Here is a 16,993-nt window from a genome sequence, read left to right on the forward strand (position 1 = left end):
TGTGTGTGTCTGGGTGTGCCCACCTTTTGTGTGATGGGCCCTGGGGATGAAGCCACCCCAAGGGGTAATGCCTGCACAACTAGAGGATGGGTGGGGTAGGAGGTCGGGGCTCAGGCTGGGGAGTGAGGGGCCAGGACCTCACACAGGACCTCAGGGGCTCTGCACAGGGCGCCCCGAAAGGGAATGCCATTATTGGCTGTTGTCAGATTTAGGAATTGAGGTCAAAGAGGTTACGCAACCTGCTCACAGTCTCACAGTGTTAAACCTGTTTGCAAACCCAGTCCATCCGACTCCCAAGCTGCTTGGCACACACATTTTTCTCCAGCACCAAAAAGCCAGCAGAGCAGAGCTAAGCTTCCCAGACATTTTCCCCTCCCCGGCGCCCCCCCCCCCCCCCCCCAGCCACCTCCTCCCCCCGGCCTGTCAACAGTCACACTGCCAAATCTCTGTGCAGCTCAAGAGACAGGCTCAGGCCCACAGGATGCAGGGTCCTCTCTCTCCCTGTCCCGGGCCCCAGTGTAGACACCTATATGGCTCTAAACCATCCTCTTCAAGTCATCTGTCACTTCTCCCTACTTTTCCCCATGTCCTCTCTTGTTTGCTCCTTATTCTCTGTAATGTCGAAAATCGCAGAGCCAATAGACAGGGAGACGCTGGTGGGGCAGGATTCCCAACATCGGCTCTCTGAGGGGGCAGGCATGTCCAGCCCAGGGGCCAAACAAGCCCCAGGAGTTGGCAGGGGGGCATGCAGGGAGCGAGTGTCTGGTGCCCGCTGGCTCCAAACAGGGCACTACCCCAGGGGAATCCCAGGAGGTCAGTACTAATGTGCCCATTTTACAGATGGGAAATGGAGCCCCAGGGAACTGTGGTTATGGGCCCAGGTCTGTCTGTGCTCGTCCCACGAAGGCATGTTGAGACGGTGAGTTTCCTGTCACTCATGATGTGACAACCACGTCTCAAGAAGCAAGTAGTCTCGGCCTTTGGGATTCCATCCAGTCTCCAGTTTCTGAAATTCTTGGTGCCTCCCTCTCCTGGGACAATTCCTATTCAGGCCGTGGAGGAGGGCGGGGAATGTGTAGAGAGTGACGACAAGGTGCTGAACTGGGCACCTAGCCCTGGGCCCAGCTGGAGGAGCCCAGGGAGGGGGAGACAGGCAGGAGCAGCCCTGCATGGTGGTGGCATCACAGCTCTGGGGCACACACACCTGGACTCATGTCTGGGCTCGGCCACTCCAGGCTCTGAGACCTTCACTGTTCTGAGCCTTAGTTTGCTCATCAATTGGGGCTAGAGCAGCTCTCCTGCCTGTGTGTGTGCTGGGGGGTGGGGTGCATCACCCAGGTGAGTGCCTGATGTCGACTCAGCGGTGAGCCAGGAGGAGATGCAGAGGCAGCACAGGCCAGGAGGCCAGCGGGCAGGGCAGCGGGGAGGAGAGACTGTCACTGGGGTGGGCTGGCTGCCAGGTGCCAGGAAGCTGATTTTGCTGGTACAGGAAGGGCCATTGCTCTATTGCTTCCTGTGAGACACTGACAAAGGGAAAGGAGTGTGTGTGTGTGTGTGTGTGTGTGTGTGTGTGTGTGTGTGTATGTGTGCGTCTTCATTGAATGGCCAGGGCACTGAATTGTCTCTGGACTTATCCTGAGATGCACCAGCCCCAGGACTGTGGTTGGGACGCTGAGTCCCCACTGGGGGCAGAGGAGCCAGGCCAAGCCAGAAGGGCCCAGAATCAAACCCCAGTGTCCTGAAGAGCAGGTCCATGTGCGCAGCCCCTTACAGTTTCCTGACCAGTTGGGCTTTGGGTTCTCACTGCCTGGGTCCAAATTCTGTCTCTGCCGCTTTTCAATGTGTTCTTGGGCAAGTTACTAAATGCTCTGGGCCTCAGCGATCTCATCTGTAAAATGGGCAGCTCCACCACAATAGCCTTTCACCAGGCTGCAGTGAGCACTCGATGAGTTAATGTGTGGAAAGGGCCTAGGACAGCGCCTGACAGGCACTGAGAAGTCTTCGGCATGATGGTAACTATTACTATTTTCTCAGGGCCACAGGGCTTAATGTAAGGACGTGGGCTATGCATACTCTGTACATGGCTTCCTTCCTCCCGCTCTGCCTGCCGCCCGCCCCCATTCCCCTGGCCCTGGGTGCGGGGAGGACAGCCAGGCGGACAGGGCAGGCTGTGCACAGCGACCCCTTGGTTCTCTTGCAGTCCTGCCCGCAGCGCACAGCAGCCTGTTCAACCTGAAGACCATGGTGGAAGCCATCACAGGGAAAAATGCCATCCTGTCCTTCGTGGGCTACGGCTGCTACTGCGGGCTGGGGGGGCGTGGCCTGCCCATGGATGAAGTAGACTGGTAGGTTCCAGAATGCCAGGGCGGCTGTCAGAACCGGGTGGGGCAGAGGAGGTCAGACTGATCTCTGTCTTCGAGAGGTGGGAGAGGCCCTTTCCCCAAACGACGAGGCTTGTTTGATGAGTTAGTGACGACGAGCTGACCTTTGACCCGTGTCCTCTCCAACCATGGTGGACACACTCTATTGTCCATCTCAAAGGTCCCGGGCCTGGAGGCATTTGAACTCCCACTCTTGCCAGGAAGGAACCTTTGACCTCCCCCAAACACACTCTCGTGCTTGACCAAAGCAAGGCCTGTGGCCCCTGCCCCCATCAGATTGCAGGCTCTGAAGGTCAGGGCTGTGTGTGCGTCCTCCATCCGACAGGGAGTCCTGGAAGCCATGGCTTGTCTTCCACTCCTGTCTCCCCAAAAGCAGCCAGCACCAAGTCTGGTATCCCCGGGAGCTTAATAAATGCATGGGGACTAATGGTTTTCCCTCCACCAGAGGGGAGAGGAACAGCCACCCCACATTTGCTTCCTGTCCCCCACCCTCCACCCCCCACTCAAGGCTTCAGACCTTGGTTGTTCCTGGGTACCATGCACAGCCAGGTATGGCCTCTGCATGTAGTCAGTGTATAACCCTAACCCTCCCTCCCACCTGACCACGTTGCTGGACCCCCTGGCCCTTCCGGAAGCTGCAGCCAAGGCTCCCGGGGGGAAGCTGGAGCCCTGGGCACAGACAAAGAGGCATAATCATGGACAAGAACCTGGGGCACTGGCCTGCTTGGCCTGGCTGTGTGACCTCAGGAAGTAACTACCCCTCTCTGGGCCTCAGTCTGAAGGTCTGACCAGTGAGGGAACGGGACAGATGAGCAGGGTCTCTGCTGGTAGGAGATGGGCCTAGCCTGGCTATGCGGGCCTGTTGTCCTCTCCCCGCCCCTAGGTGCTGCCATGCCCATGACTGCTGCTACCAGAAGCTCTTTGACCAGGGCTGCCACACCTACGTGGACCATTATGAGTACAGCATCGAGAATAATACTACGATTGTCTGCAGTGAGTCCCTCCCCCGACATCTGCCCCGGCCTGTGCTGGGGCCCTGCGCAGGGCTGCCAGATGAAATACCGGACGCCCAGTTAAATTTGAAGTTCAGATAAACAATGAAAAATGTTTACGCAGAAGTATATCGTCAACATTTCATGGGATACACTTATACTAAAAATCTAATATTAGCATAATGCCAATTAGAGTTAATATAGAATTTAAGAATTAGCATAAGTATGTCCCATGCAATATTTGGGACATACTTATACTAAAAGTATTTGTTTGTCTGAAATGCAAATTAACCAGGCCTCTTGTTTTGTTGTTTGTTCAATCTAACAACCCTCGCCATGGCTCTGGCACATCTCCCTGGTATGTTCTGATCCCCAAGCCTGACGTGGTCCCCATTTCTCTGGTCCTGGAGATTCCTCAGCTCTGTAGATTCTGATTCAGTGGGTCTGGGTGGGACCCAGGAATCTCTTAGGTGATTGCAAGACTTTATGATACTGGCCTGGGAGCCGGGGGTTGGGGGTTTAAAGCCGGGTTCTGCCAGCATCTCCTGGCCCTGTAGCCCTGGGCAGGGCCCTTCCCTCCCTGGCTTCAGTCTCCCCCATGGGTACATGAAGGGGGTTGGTTCCCTTTCAGTTCTGTCACTGGGACCCACCAGAAGGTGGCGCCATCCCAGGGCCCTCAGAGTTTCCAGATTTCAAGCTATTGGAGTCAGGCCCGGTGGAGTTTCCTCCTTTACCGGGACTCCCCATGGTCTTCCCCCAGTGGGTGCGGTATCCAAGCTAATGGCTCAGGTGTCCCTGCCCTGCCTCCCCTATGCGCCCCTCCCTGGGGCAGCAGCTGCCCCCGATCCAGTGCTGTGGGCAGCCTGAGCTCCCTTTGTCTCCTTTCTTAACTGGGCTCTGCTCCTTGTCCTTCACTAACAGCTTACCAGCAACCCCAGCTTTGCAAAGAAACTCGTCTCCTGTTCTCTGGGAAAGAGTCTGGGGCTTGGGGGGGCGGGAGGGAACTGGGCACGCCTGGGCCCTTGGGAACTCGGGGCTCTGTGGGCCTCCTATGCTGCTGTTCAAACATGGGGCCGAGGAGCTGGCTTGAAAGAGGGGGTGTCCCTCCATTTAAACCCCAAGCAGTGGTTTTCATGGTAACTTCTGGGGATTCCTGGGGCAGGGGGAATAGCTGCGGTGAGAGGTGATGGGGGGGGCGGGTGGGGTGGGGGTCCCTGAGTGGTCCAGCTGGCTCTTTAATGTATATTACAGTTTAAGAGGCTTCTCTTTCAGCTGTTTGATGTATTAGCCTTCGGCAAAGAGTTTCATTTAAGAGAAAGGATTCTGTTGATGGAAAGGTTGAAATATTTGCAAACCAGTGGCTGGTGGGTGGTTCTCAAAGGGTGTTTCCCCAACCTGGGGCTTCGGCATCACCATGGCACTTGTCAGAAATGCAGATGATCAGGCCCCGCCTGACCTACTGAGTCCGAAGCTCTAGGGGTGGGGCTGGGCAGTGTGTTTTCACAAGCCTGCCAGCTGGTCCGCATGCACACCTCAGGTTGGGAATTACTGGGGTAAATGATCTCCGGAGGCTAATATTAATAACAGCAGCAGCAGCAGCAGCAGCGGTTACCATGCATCAGGCATTTGCTCCGTGGGAGGAAGTGTTTTCCTCATTGGATCCTTAGCACGAACGCCCTCCAGGGTGGGTGTCTGCAATTCTGTGATGGGAGAGAGTTCCTGACACGGGAGTTCTCGTCCCAGCTCTGCCTTGGGTGTGTTGGTGACTTAGGTAAACCCATCCCCCTCTGAGCCTCAGTTTCCCAACGATGCAATGACATGCTGGCCTTGAGTGGCTCTCCGAGGTTAGCATGCACACGAGCCACCTGGAGGGCTGTTAACGCAGGCTGCCCAGCCCAGCGCTTCGGAGCTCACAGGCCTGGGGTGGGCCTGCCGGGGGTGCTGGTGCAGCTGGCCCTGGACCACTGGACCCTCAGAGTGCATGCACTCCCCTCCCCATAGGAGATCGCAACCAGACGGACTGCGACAGGCAGACCTGCGAGTGCGACAAGAGCGTGGCTCTGTGCTTCCAGAGGCAGACGTACAATGAGAAGCATCGCAACTACCTCAACATCTACTGCCAGGGCACCACCCCCAACTGCAGCATCTATGAGCGGCCCAAGAAGGAGACCTGTAGCCCCGCCTCCACGCCACCCCCTGCACTGCCCTAGTGCCCTCTGGGGGCTGACAGAGAAGAGGGGTGGCAGTTCCTGCTCTGGGGACCAGGCACATGGAGCAGGCAGAGGTGGGGGTGGACCTGGAGCCTACGGGCTACCCTGCCACCTTCTCCCTGGAGCCCTCCAGCAAGGCTGGTCCCCAGAGGACTCAGGAAGGCCTGGGCCCTGACTGTGGCCACCGGGGTCCTCCAGCCCAGTACTGGGCGTGTCCGTGTCCTGCTGTTGGTCCTGGACTTGGCAGGGAACGTGTGGCTTGTTGGGGTCACTCCTGTGTGTGGGAGACGAGACCTGAGAGAGAGGCCCCAGGCCCCCAGGTCTCTGACAAACACAGGAGAAGGCAGGGCCCAGCCCTCAGCCTCTCCCCCTGCACCTCCCCTCAGGCAGCAGCCAGGCCAGTGGGTGGAAAGACCTTAGGCCTGGGGAGGAAAGGCTGAGGGCTGGGACCCCCCTGGGTGAAAAGGGAAACAAAGGCCCAGGCAGGAAGCTGAGCAGAAGATTCAGGGAGGCCGGGAGGGAGCAGCCTGGGGAGGAGGAAAGGGTAGGGAGAAGGGGAGAGAGGGGTGAGGGTCAGATGTCTAGACCAGAGGCATGGAGCTGGGTTGAAGAGTCTGAAGGTGGAGAGGAGGAGTGAGGGTCACATTTTTTGAGGAAAGGGCTCCTGCAATCCAGAGGTTCTCACCTTCCTTACGAGTCCTTTCAGCTTAGTGAGATCTTTTATGCTAAGGTTTGTGGACGGGGCTACACTTGCTTTACATTGGAGCTGCCATTGCCAAAGGTGTTCTCCTTGGCCAATCTTCAGTCAGGCTCCTGAGACCTCTTACCAACCTTTGGGTTTCCATGTCCATCTCAGCATCACCTAGCTGTAGCAAGAATCCTGCCTTGTCATTTTAGCAAGAATCCCCACCCACCTTCAATGTCTGACCAGATTCCACATCCTCCATCGTCTGATCTGGCCTGCCCTCAGCAAGAATCCTATTAGGTCCGTGTAGCAAGAATTATCTTACCCTCTTAGCAATTTTCCATCCCCCAACCCACCTCCGGCTCCTCTAAATCCCCACTTAAGAAAAATGTGGCTTTGTGATTGTTGTATCAAGAATGGAGCCCAGTGCTATACTGCCCCCTGTTGCAATAGTCTTGAATAAAATCTGTTTCTACCACTGAATCGACTGCCCAGCATCTGGTTTTCTAACGGCACGGCCGTGGTGCCGTGACTCGGGTGATATCTGAGTCATCATTGGACCCCAGGCCTCTCAGCCAGGACCCCAAGTGTGCACCTTGGAAGCCTTTGTCTGGTGGATCAGGGTCCATTGGTGAGTCCAGCTCCTGAGCCAGGGCTGGGAGTCAGTGCCTGCTGCCGTGTGGTGAGGTCAGGCTTTGATTCCTAAGGTTCGAGTTTCTCCCTGAAGCTGGTTAGAATTCCAGGCTGATGTGTCTGAAAAGTACCTACTGGGCCGGAAGTCATCCTTCCAGACTCTGTCTTTTGAGGAGGGAGGCGTTCCCTAACTCTCTAGGCTGGACATTTTTCCCTGGCTCTTTGGGAAGCATCTCTGTTCTCCCTATTTGATCCTGCTCCTCCCAAAGGAACTTCCTAGTCAACTGAAAACCGACTTCTCAAACCCCTGCTGAATTTGGAACTTCGCTGGCTTCTTTGGGACACTTGAGGCCTCCACAAACTGGTTCCTCTAAGGCCTCTTCCTTCCCATCTCCTTCTCTTACCACCTTTGGTCTTCCCTTCAGTACCCATGAATCTATTCATAGGACCTCCTTTAAATCTCTACCTTCTCACCCCTCTGCCCACCCCGCCATCCCCTTTCCCTGCCCACGCTAGCCCCTCAACTTCCTACAGTCAAACAACTCCTAAAGCTAAAAAGGAAAAAGGCTCATTGGAAACAGACTGGATATTTTGTTCATTCAGACAGGCCTTGGGGACATCCAGATGACTGCTGGATGTCCCCTGAGTCTCTGGCCTAAAATGCAGTCCACAGCCTTTGTAAGATTACATATTAGGACACGTGAAAAGCCTTAAAAGTCCTTTCCACAAATATTGGTACAAAGCATTAGCCCTCATGTTGAATAAGTAACCTCAATTTGTTTCATCCGCCAAAAACATAATTTGGATAAGTAATATAAAATGGAGCAAACAAAGATGTGATCTATTTTATTTAAACCAATGACTCTGTATCACTATGTTTTACTTAATCATGGCTAAATTTTTAGAATGAAACCTATTAAGATCTCTATTTGTATCATCAGTATGTGTGTATGTGAGTATGTAGTGTATGTGTAATATTTTCCTACTCAAGATGGTATTACCAAATTCATTTATAAAGCTCCCATTCAAAATGACTTTGAGATAAACAAGCATTTACATACATTCAGTATTCCTAAAATACTCAAAAATATAGAAACTAACCCAAATATTTTTAAGCCCGTGTTCAAAGATTTGAGCAAATCTTTGATAAAGAAGACCAGTTTAATATCACTGGTTTAACAAAAACAGCCATGTCTTCGGAGTTATCAGCAGTAAAGTATAATATGAGCATACACTTTATTCTACTCAGGTTTACTAGTTAAATAGGGTAACATCATATCTACAATTAAAAATATAAATTCAGTGTAAGAACAAGTGCACAAGTACAGATGCAGCAAGAATGAATTCTTTGATTCTACTACTTCATGTAGACCAAACACCACAGTAAACCAAGAAAGCCATGACTTTAAGTTTTTTAGGATTTGGCTTTTATGATACTTGCCTAACATGCATGGGCTGTAAAAACAGTTAGCAGGGGAATAACCTGAGATGAGGCTAGCTTTGTTTAATGTTGTAAGATGTCCGCCTAAGAACAGTTTCCAAAATCTTTTTAGTAACTTGTAACCTCAGAGTTATGTAAAATGAAATTAAGGGATCAGCATACATTAAATATATAGATCATTTCTAAGTAAGTTAAACTACTGAATATGAATTGCCAAGCATAAGTTTAAGCTTATATACTTTTGGCTTTTTTTTATATGGGATAGAGAAATATATTTGGGTCTCTTGATAAACATAAAAAGTTATATTAGAGAAAATTGTGAGATGGTATATTTATAAAATTTGCTAATTTACTGTAGAATGTTGCTATGTGGAAGCCAGTTAACAATGGTCTATTTCCTTGTATCCACTGGAAATTAAGGTTACTCAGGGTTAAGAATTCTAATTAATATATTTAAACAAAACTACTAAGAATAATAAGGATGAAGAAAAAACTGTATGCAAAATATGCAAGAATGTAGGATACATTTTCGTTTTTTAAAAAAGGAGAGTGATTTGTTTTAAAGCCGTTGTTCAGAGGGTGTTTAAAAATTGTTACAGAATGAGAAAGAGAAAAAATGTAGGACAAAACAATTTTTGAGTGGATATAGAAAGTTGTAAAGGGTTTGTGGAGAAGGAATTTTATAGGCAGTCAAGCTGGGTAAGATCGAACTGATTTATTTATAAGGTTTTTAAAAATGAGCACACCAATATATGAATGCAAAACTAGAATTTGGTTTTCTCAGTGAAAACAGCCAAGTTTTCTTAGATCATTGGTCTGCCCTTTATAAGAGATTGTAAAAGATTTTTCTTTACCTCTTGAGTAAACTGCACAGGAAACAAAGATTTTGTGTTTTATTGGAACTGGTATTTTTAAGAGCCCAGATGTCTCACTTTTAAAAGAGCAAAGGGTTCTTTTTGTTTGTTTGTTTGTTTTTATATTTTTGACAATTTTGCTTTTCCCAAATCAAGTCCTAAATGAAATCTTGATCTCAAACTGGCCCTTTCAGAGGGCCTGGAAAATCTCAAAGGATTTGTTCTTCCACCTTGTGAAAAGAGAGATGCTAAAAATAATTTGGTTTACTTGACAAATTAAATTGCGTGACAGGCATCAAATAAGAGATGCTTTAGCTTTTTCTAAGTTATGTTTGTATGGGTAAATATTTAAAGTAGTATAAATATTTTTAAAAACGTATGAAGTTCAGCCCTGGTTGGTGGCTCAGTTGGTTGAGTGCCGTCCCATGCACCAAAAACAGTTGTGGGTTCCATTCCCAGTCAGGGCACATACCTAGGTTGTGGTTCAATCCCAGGTGAGGGTGCGTACAGATAGATGTTTCTCTTTCTCATCAATGTTTCTCTCACTCGCTCACTTTCCCTTTTTCTTTTCCGCTCACTCTAAAAAAATTAATAAACAAATCCTTGGCTGAGGATTAAAAAAATGTATGAAGTTCATGTAAATTTGTCAATGACCTTGCTGTCCATATGTCCTGGTACAATGTCATCAGTCATGATTCCAGTTATTATCTGAATATGTTGCATTTTACAGAGACAACCACATTTCCTTGTCGATTGGAGTACAATACATCCTCATCAGATCTTTAAGCATGGCCAGCTTAAGCCTTTTGTCATTTACATATAGTTATTGTTTTTTCTCTAATGCTTTCCTGAAAGCCCTTGCAATCAGCTGGTAGCCAAAATACTTAGTCTTCATCCGAAAGGACTATTTCTGAAACCCAAGGAAAGGACTATAACAGGTACTCTGAGGAACAAGCTTCTGATGACATTGGCCAACTTGGAGAACATACCAGTGGACTGGGTAAGGATGTCAGGACTAGCAGAGAAGCTGACGGGTTCATAAAGCTGCTAACCCAAGATCAAACCAACACGAATGAATTACGTGGGATTGCGTTAACCAATGACGGATGACTGCAGTTTTGTTTGGAACATTTCTGCTTCTTTATTTAATGTTTTATTTTTTTGGATTTAAGGAACTCCTTTCCCTCTTATATTAAGTTACCTTTAACTCAGGACCATTTAGTAGAGTATACTTCCATAAGCATAAATGAAACATCTTTTCTCCCTGAATGACCCCTCCAGAATTTGGAAACCCGTATTGAGTGTTCTTATTTCCATGACAACAGAAATATTCACATAAGTGCAATAAGAATCTGCTTCCTTATAACAGAACATAATTGGAGACATTGGTTCCATTACCAAGGTTTGACTGGAATATCTTACTTGAGAATGATGTGTGCAGAGGCTATGATTTAAAGAACTGGAGATGACTGTAGGGAGCCAATGCTTGCAAAACCCTCTAGGAAAAACCAGCCTGTTACCTGTAAAGATGAGTAAGGAAGCCAATCCCTGGCAGACCCAGGAGACAGGATGTCTTGGAGGCCTCGAGAGGAGAGGACTTCACCCATAGCTATAGGGACTGCAAGAAAAATCTGGTGGTGAGTCCCTGGCTTCACTTCCTAGCCTTGTGAGGCTTTTAAAAGTCTAGTCAGATTCGTCATGAAAGGTTTCAGCAACACAAACTCAAAAAGGCCTACGTGGCCAATTACCATTCTTGCCGCCCTTCTGTGAATAATCTAAAGAGATCAGACTTATTTTGTAAACACTAATAAAAAAAAAAAAGGGAGGGATTCCCTAGCTAATTTGGCTCAGTAGAGTGTTGGCCTGCCAATTGAAGGGTCCCGGGTTTGATTCTGATCAAGGGCACATGCCCGGGTTTCGGGCTCGATCCCCAGTAGGGGGCGTGCAGGAGGCAGCTAATCAATGATTCTCTCTCATCATTGATGCTTCCGTCTTTCTCTCCCTCTACCTTCCTCTCTGAAATCAATAAAAAAAATTTTTTTTTAAAGAGGGAGGGATTACTGTAGAGATACACAGCACAACCTCATGGGCTATTAAATTATAGTCATGTTCATTGTCCTTGAGCTAGTTATTTGCCTCTGGGTTAAACTACATTTTCCATTCTAGCTTGTTATCCACCTGTACAGGCAGGAGTGTGCCCTGGATCCTGCCATTTTGTACCTTTGTCAATTCTTCTGGTTTCCTTCAAGATCTGGTTACAACTCTCCATAAAAAGAACATTTCCAGTTTTCCTCCCCTCTTCCTGACTTGGAATCACAGAGAAGTAAAACCCGACTGCCCAGATCCTCACTGGGACGATTGAAGCTGGGTGCTCCATGCCCTGACTTTGACACTTAGGACTGTACCATCATCAAAGACATTCAAACGACAAACCACTTGGAGCACCACTGCCGGCCTCACTTCATCCGCAAAGATGCTTCAAGCCAAGATGCTTCTAGAAAGCTCGGTGGGCTGCCCTCTGGACTCAGAAACTGGGTTTTGTTGGTTCCAACCACTACCTTTGTTTTTCTTCTGTTTCTACAGAAAGTCCCCTCATTTAAATGGTGGTGGGTCACACCACCCAGCGAATACCCTCTGCGACCACATCTCGGCAGGTGGCCCCATGATCACGAGTGAACAAAGTGCCCAGCAGAAACGGACTGTTCAGAAGAGGGACTGACAGGCTCTCCCTGACCCCACGTTAGCCGGGCCCTCTGGGATGTCTTCTCTACCAGGCCTCGACCTTTGGGTTCCGGTGTCCATCCGCCCGGTGTTAGCAACCACCCTGCTACGTCAGTTTAGTGGAGACTCCCCACCCACCCTCAGTATCTGATCAAATTCCTCGCCCTCCAGCCTCCACATCCTCCGGGTGCTGTCTGACCATCCTGGCCCAAGAATCCTGCTAGGCCAGTTTAGCAAGAACTCCCCTACCCTCTCAGTCATTTTCTACCCACCGACCCTGACCTTGCTCATTAGCTATAGGTACCCACTTTTCTTTCTGCTTTTCAGAGTTGAGCCCCACTGAGGTCTCTTTTCCCCCATTGCAATCATTCTTGAATAAAATCTGTGTTTACCGCTTTAACTTCTGTCCAGCTCTGTTTTGCTGCCACACCATCTCAGCCCAGACCTCCACCACTTCTCCACTCGCTGGGAACCACTGCTCCTCCTCTCCAGCCCTCCAGGGAGGGCTGCCAACACTTCTCTAGAACTTGGGTGGCACCTAGTGGTAATGATCGGTCACCACAGCGGGGTGCTCCATCCTCTGCCCTGCTGCTTCTGGAGGGAGACCCTGCTCCAGACCAGCAAAGCCTGGCAGAGCACAGGAGAGGAGGAGCACTTCCAACCTCCACCATCATATTGTTGCCACTAACACCTCCTCATGAAGAACAGACGGGTGCACCCCTGGCTGTGCCACTTAAGGGCCACGTGGTCCTGGGCACGTCACTTTACACACACCCCAGTCTCAGTTTCCCTCTTCTGTAAACTGTGGATGATGATGAAGAGCACGTCATGGATTTGCAGCCACGGGTGAGAGCAGCCCCTAGCACAGGGCCTGGCTTGGAGAACGGAAAGGGTCAGCGCCGGCCACGGGCGTGTTGGACCAAAGGTCCCAGGGCCCGACTGGCCCACAGCCATAGGTGGAAGGACGGAGGAGCTGATGGAACTTTCATGGGGACATTCTCTCCAAACGGGAGCCTGGCAGAAGCCAAGCTGTGATTTAACAAGAAAATCGGGGTGTGAGGGGAAGAGGGGGGGGAAAGAAGAGGAAGGTTCTGTGGACACTTATTGTCCCAAACCCACAGCCAGGCACCTGGAGCCTGCCCAGCCCTGGTCTCGGCTGGGCTGGGAGCCCTCACTCCTCACGCTCAGGACTGACCATTAATGCAGACTGACAGCCCTTCCCTCCCCCCAGCCCCACTCCCACCTCCCAGGCTGGCACGGCTGTGCTGTCAGCTTCCCCAGCTGACACCACCAACTGTGACAACAGCCAAAGCTGGGCATCGGCGGCAGGGTGTACAGTACAAAGGCACAGGCACATGGCCCTGCCACGGCCGCCTGCTGGAACACCCACGCTCAGCCAGGGCAGGCGGCCCGGGTCTCAGATGTAGGGCCCAGGAAGCAGGGTGGGATTTACTGAGCTTACTGTATGCTGAGCACCATGCTCAGGCTTTGTGTGTGGCAGCTCCTTTAACCCTCTTAGCAATCCTATGAGGCGGAGCTATGAATAGCTTTGTTAATAAAAGGAGGAAACTGAGGCCCAGAGAACCTCAAGGTCCTGCAGGCTTTGAACCCTGACTCCCAGAGCTTAGCCTCGGAGAGCATCCAGTCAGCCCTCTCATAGGGAAACGAGGTTTAGACTCAGAACACAAGAGTCTCATTCCAGCCCCACTGCCCTCGAGGAGCCTCTGTTTTTATCTGCAAACGGGGGATGCTCACGGATCCCAGGATCTGGCTGATGGTCAAGGACAATGAATGAGAAAGAGCCTCACAGGGTTTTCATCATCACGAGGAACCTGAGGCTCGGAAAGAGGAGGGGCTTGTGCAGTCTCTCTCACCCAAGCCTCCTTCCCCGAGGCCTGGGCGCCTCTCCACCTCTCTCCCTCGCTCCCTCCTGGCCTTTGCTCAGGCTGTTCCCTCTGCCCGGAGCACGCTCCCCTCCTCTCTGCCTTGCCTGGCTGACTCCCACTTAATCTTCCCAGGACCAGAATCCTTTGCGGACCAGCAGGTCTGGATGGATGGCTCCAGGTGTGCCTGCATCCTCCCCGGACTCCTCCCAGTCCTGTTATTTCCTGTTTACCTGTCTGTCTCCACCTGGGCTGTGAGCGGCAGGCGGAGGAGACCTCTCCTACTCCCACCCAATCTATGGTGCCCAGCCCAGTGTCAGCACACTGGACATTTGTGCAGTAGATGTATGCATGGATGAACGAAGCCGCACAATTCAGTGGCTTGGCCAGAACCAGGGCATGTTTAAGCCCTTGGAGCAGCCTCCTGGGTTACACTGCCTCACCCTCCTCTCTCCAAGACTGGATTCCGTCTGGGACAAGCCCGTGGAGGAGAATCCCAGGGCGGGAGCATCAGTGTGGGGCTCAGGTCCCCCGCTCTGCCACATGCCAGCTGTGTGGCCTTGAGCCTCAGTGCCCTGGGATGTTAACAGCATCTGCCTGAAGATGGGTCGGGTCTTCTGTGGATGAAGGGAGCCCTGGGCCTGGACAAGGTCAGTGCTCAGTACCTGGAGGCTGCTCAGTCCAGTGACAAGGCTTTGGGGACAGTCTGGATTCCCCTTCTCCCCTCTCAGCACCTGGGGCCACACTCCATCCATTCTCTTTGTTCTCACATCTGGATGTGACTCTGCTCCTTAGTGAGCTCAGTAATGCCTGGCCCATCCCACAAGCCGTCAGCCATTCACGCACTGTCCCAGAAACCCAGTCACCTCAGTCCCTGCCACCCCCAGCCCGCCGCCCCCGCTAGGGCCTGCAGCCACACCCACGCTGCCATAGACCACAGTCCCCACACCTGCTGGTCCCCATGCCCTTCACAGTTCCACAGACACCCCAGGAGTGGGAATGGGGGACAGCGGCTCCACCAGCCATAGCTGACCAACACTCAGCGCACAGTCATCCTAAAGCAGTGACATCTCCCTGTGGGGCACAGCCTCCAGCAGGCCCTTGGCAGAGGGTGTGACGACCGCTCCACCTCCAGGACTGACCGATGGCTTCAGCTCGACAGCAAGAATCACGGCCGGTCAAACTTTACAGAGGCTGTTGTAAAAAGACATCCACCTTCCACATCGGTCCCCTATGAGGCAGGGCGCTCCTCCAACAACAGTGCCGAGTGGCGAAGGGAATGGACGTTACCGAGTCCCTGCGATGGCCGCACAGCCTCCCACCAGCCACGGGGTTGCCCACGAGGACACTGGGGCTAAAGGAGGTTGAGCTGCCCAAGTTCTCACAGGGGGAGAGTGGTGGGCTGCTCAGAACATTGGGCACCCTGCTCCCAGACTTCTCCGAGAGACCACAGGCCCGCCTTGGCCCGGCCATGCCCACCTCATCTCTTCCTCTCCCTCTGGGCTACCTGAACTTCCTTCACATTCTACATTCTCCCTGACCTCATATCATTCAATGCATACGTCAGTGCTTTTTAAGGCAACAAAGGTCCTTGCCCTCATGAGCTGATATTCTAGTGAGTAGACAGACAATGAGCAATGGCCGTCAGTGAATGTATTTGGTGCATCAGGTGGCAGAGAAGACTGGGAGGGCGGGACTAAGAGATGGGAAGTGACAGTGGGGAGAGAGCAGTATTAAGAAGGGTGGTCAGCATAGGACTTATTAGGAAGGTTCCAGCAAAGACTCGAAGGAGGAGGGGGTGAGTCCTGTGGGAAGCGCCTTCCAGGCAGAGGGAACAGACAGGCAGAGTCCTCAGGAGGGAGCGTGCCTGGAGCCTTCAGGAGTAGCATGGAGGCCGGTGGCTCAGGTGGAGGGAGAGACAGGGAGGGTACAGGAGGTGGAGTCAAGGGGTGGTGAAAATGATCATGGGGGACTTCAGGGCATTGGAAGGATGTTGGCTCTTACTCAGAGGGAAATGGGGAGCCCTGGGAGGGGTGAGGAGAGGAGGGACAGGGTCGGATGACAGACACTGGGCTGAGGACGGTGGAGCAGAGAGAATGAGAGGGGCAGTTGTAGTAACTCAGGTACGAGGTGATGGTGGCTCAGACCAAGACTGCAGCCCTGAAGGTGGTGAGAAGTGGTCAAATTCTAGATTTTTCCCTTCTTGTTTTATTTTTTAATGTGTATGTTTTACTGAAGTATTTTATAAATACAGGATGCAGATGCATTTTGAAGATAGATTGGATGTGGGATGTGAGATATGAGGTAAAGAATTCAGCACACAAGTTTTTGGCCTGGGGAGGGGGGCAAAGATGGAGGAGGCCCCACTTCGCTCCTCCCAGAGTCGGGGCAGAGACACTGAACGGGCCTGGATACCACCACAGGCCCATGTCCTCTGCTTACAGATCAGGAGCCGAGCCCAGGAGCAGAGGACGGCCTGGGTCCCTCACTAGAACCCCTGTCCTCCGTGCCGAGCCCCGCCCTGGCCCCTCTGCCTCCTTTGTGGCGGATGGCCAGACACGTTCGGTCCTGAGCTGGACTCTGCTGTAGACAGGAACCCCCAAGGAGGGAGGTGCCTGGCTAGGGCCTGGCCCCCCTGGTTCCACACCTGCCCTTCTGCAACCACTTCGCTCATAGACCTTGAAGACCCGCTCTGATGCCATGAACCTCAAGTTTCCCTTCGGCAATTACTACAGCACATGCGGGCAGAGCAAATGGGATGAACAGACCAACTTCCCACGTGACCGTGACAGTGACCGTGTGAGCTGAATCAGGCAGAGCCGAGGAGCCCTCGGCAGACCACCCGCCTTGGGCTTTCCTTTCTGTCTTCATACCAATGATGTATCTGACCTTGAACTTCTAATAGCTGCGATGGCTTCTAATGTTCTCCCCAGACCTGATTTTGTATGTTTGTTTTCTTTAAATCTCTGAATTCCTATTGCCTAACACTATGCATGGCCCAGAGCAGGAGCTCAAGAAATGTTGGGTGACCGAGTGACCACGTCCCTCTGTGTGTTCCCATCATTACATGAGCCAGGCCTTTCTCCTCCCAACCTACCAGGTAAGGGCAGGGGCCATGCCCACAATGTTTCTTAGGGCGCCAGGGCGACAGCACGGTGCTGGGAACCCAGAATCCTCAGTGAATGAAGACCAA

General features: G+C 51.6%; 1 protein-coding gene across 1 annotated transcript in view; it reads left to right on the forward strand.

Moving 5' to 3' along the window:
- Positions 1-5,583, forward strand: part of PLA2G2F (phospholipase A2 group IIF) — a 7,651-nt gene extending 2,068 nt beyond the window's left edge. The window contains exons 3-5 of the mRNA XM_006094073.3: positions 2,201-2,345; positions 3,265-3,374; positions 5,375-5,583. Coding sequence (XP_006094135.1) covers positions 2,201-2,345; positions 3,265-3,374; positions 5,375-5,583 — 464 coding nt within the window. The remainder of the gene's footprint in view (positions 1-2,200; positions 2,346-3,264; positions 3,375-5,374) is intronic.
- Positions 5,584-16,993: the final 11,410 nt, after the last annotated feature.

The sequence above is a fragment of the Myotis lucifugus genome, unplaced genomic scaffold (genome assembly GCF_000147115.1).
Source record: "Myotis lucifugus unplaced genomic scaffold, Myoluc2.0 scaffold_128, whole genome shotgun sequence".
NCBI lineage: Eukaryota > Metazoa > Chordata > Mammalia > Chiroptera > Vespertilionidae > Myotis > Myotis lucifugus.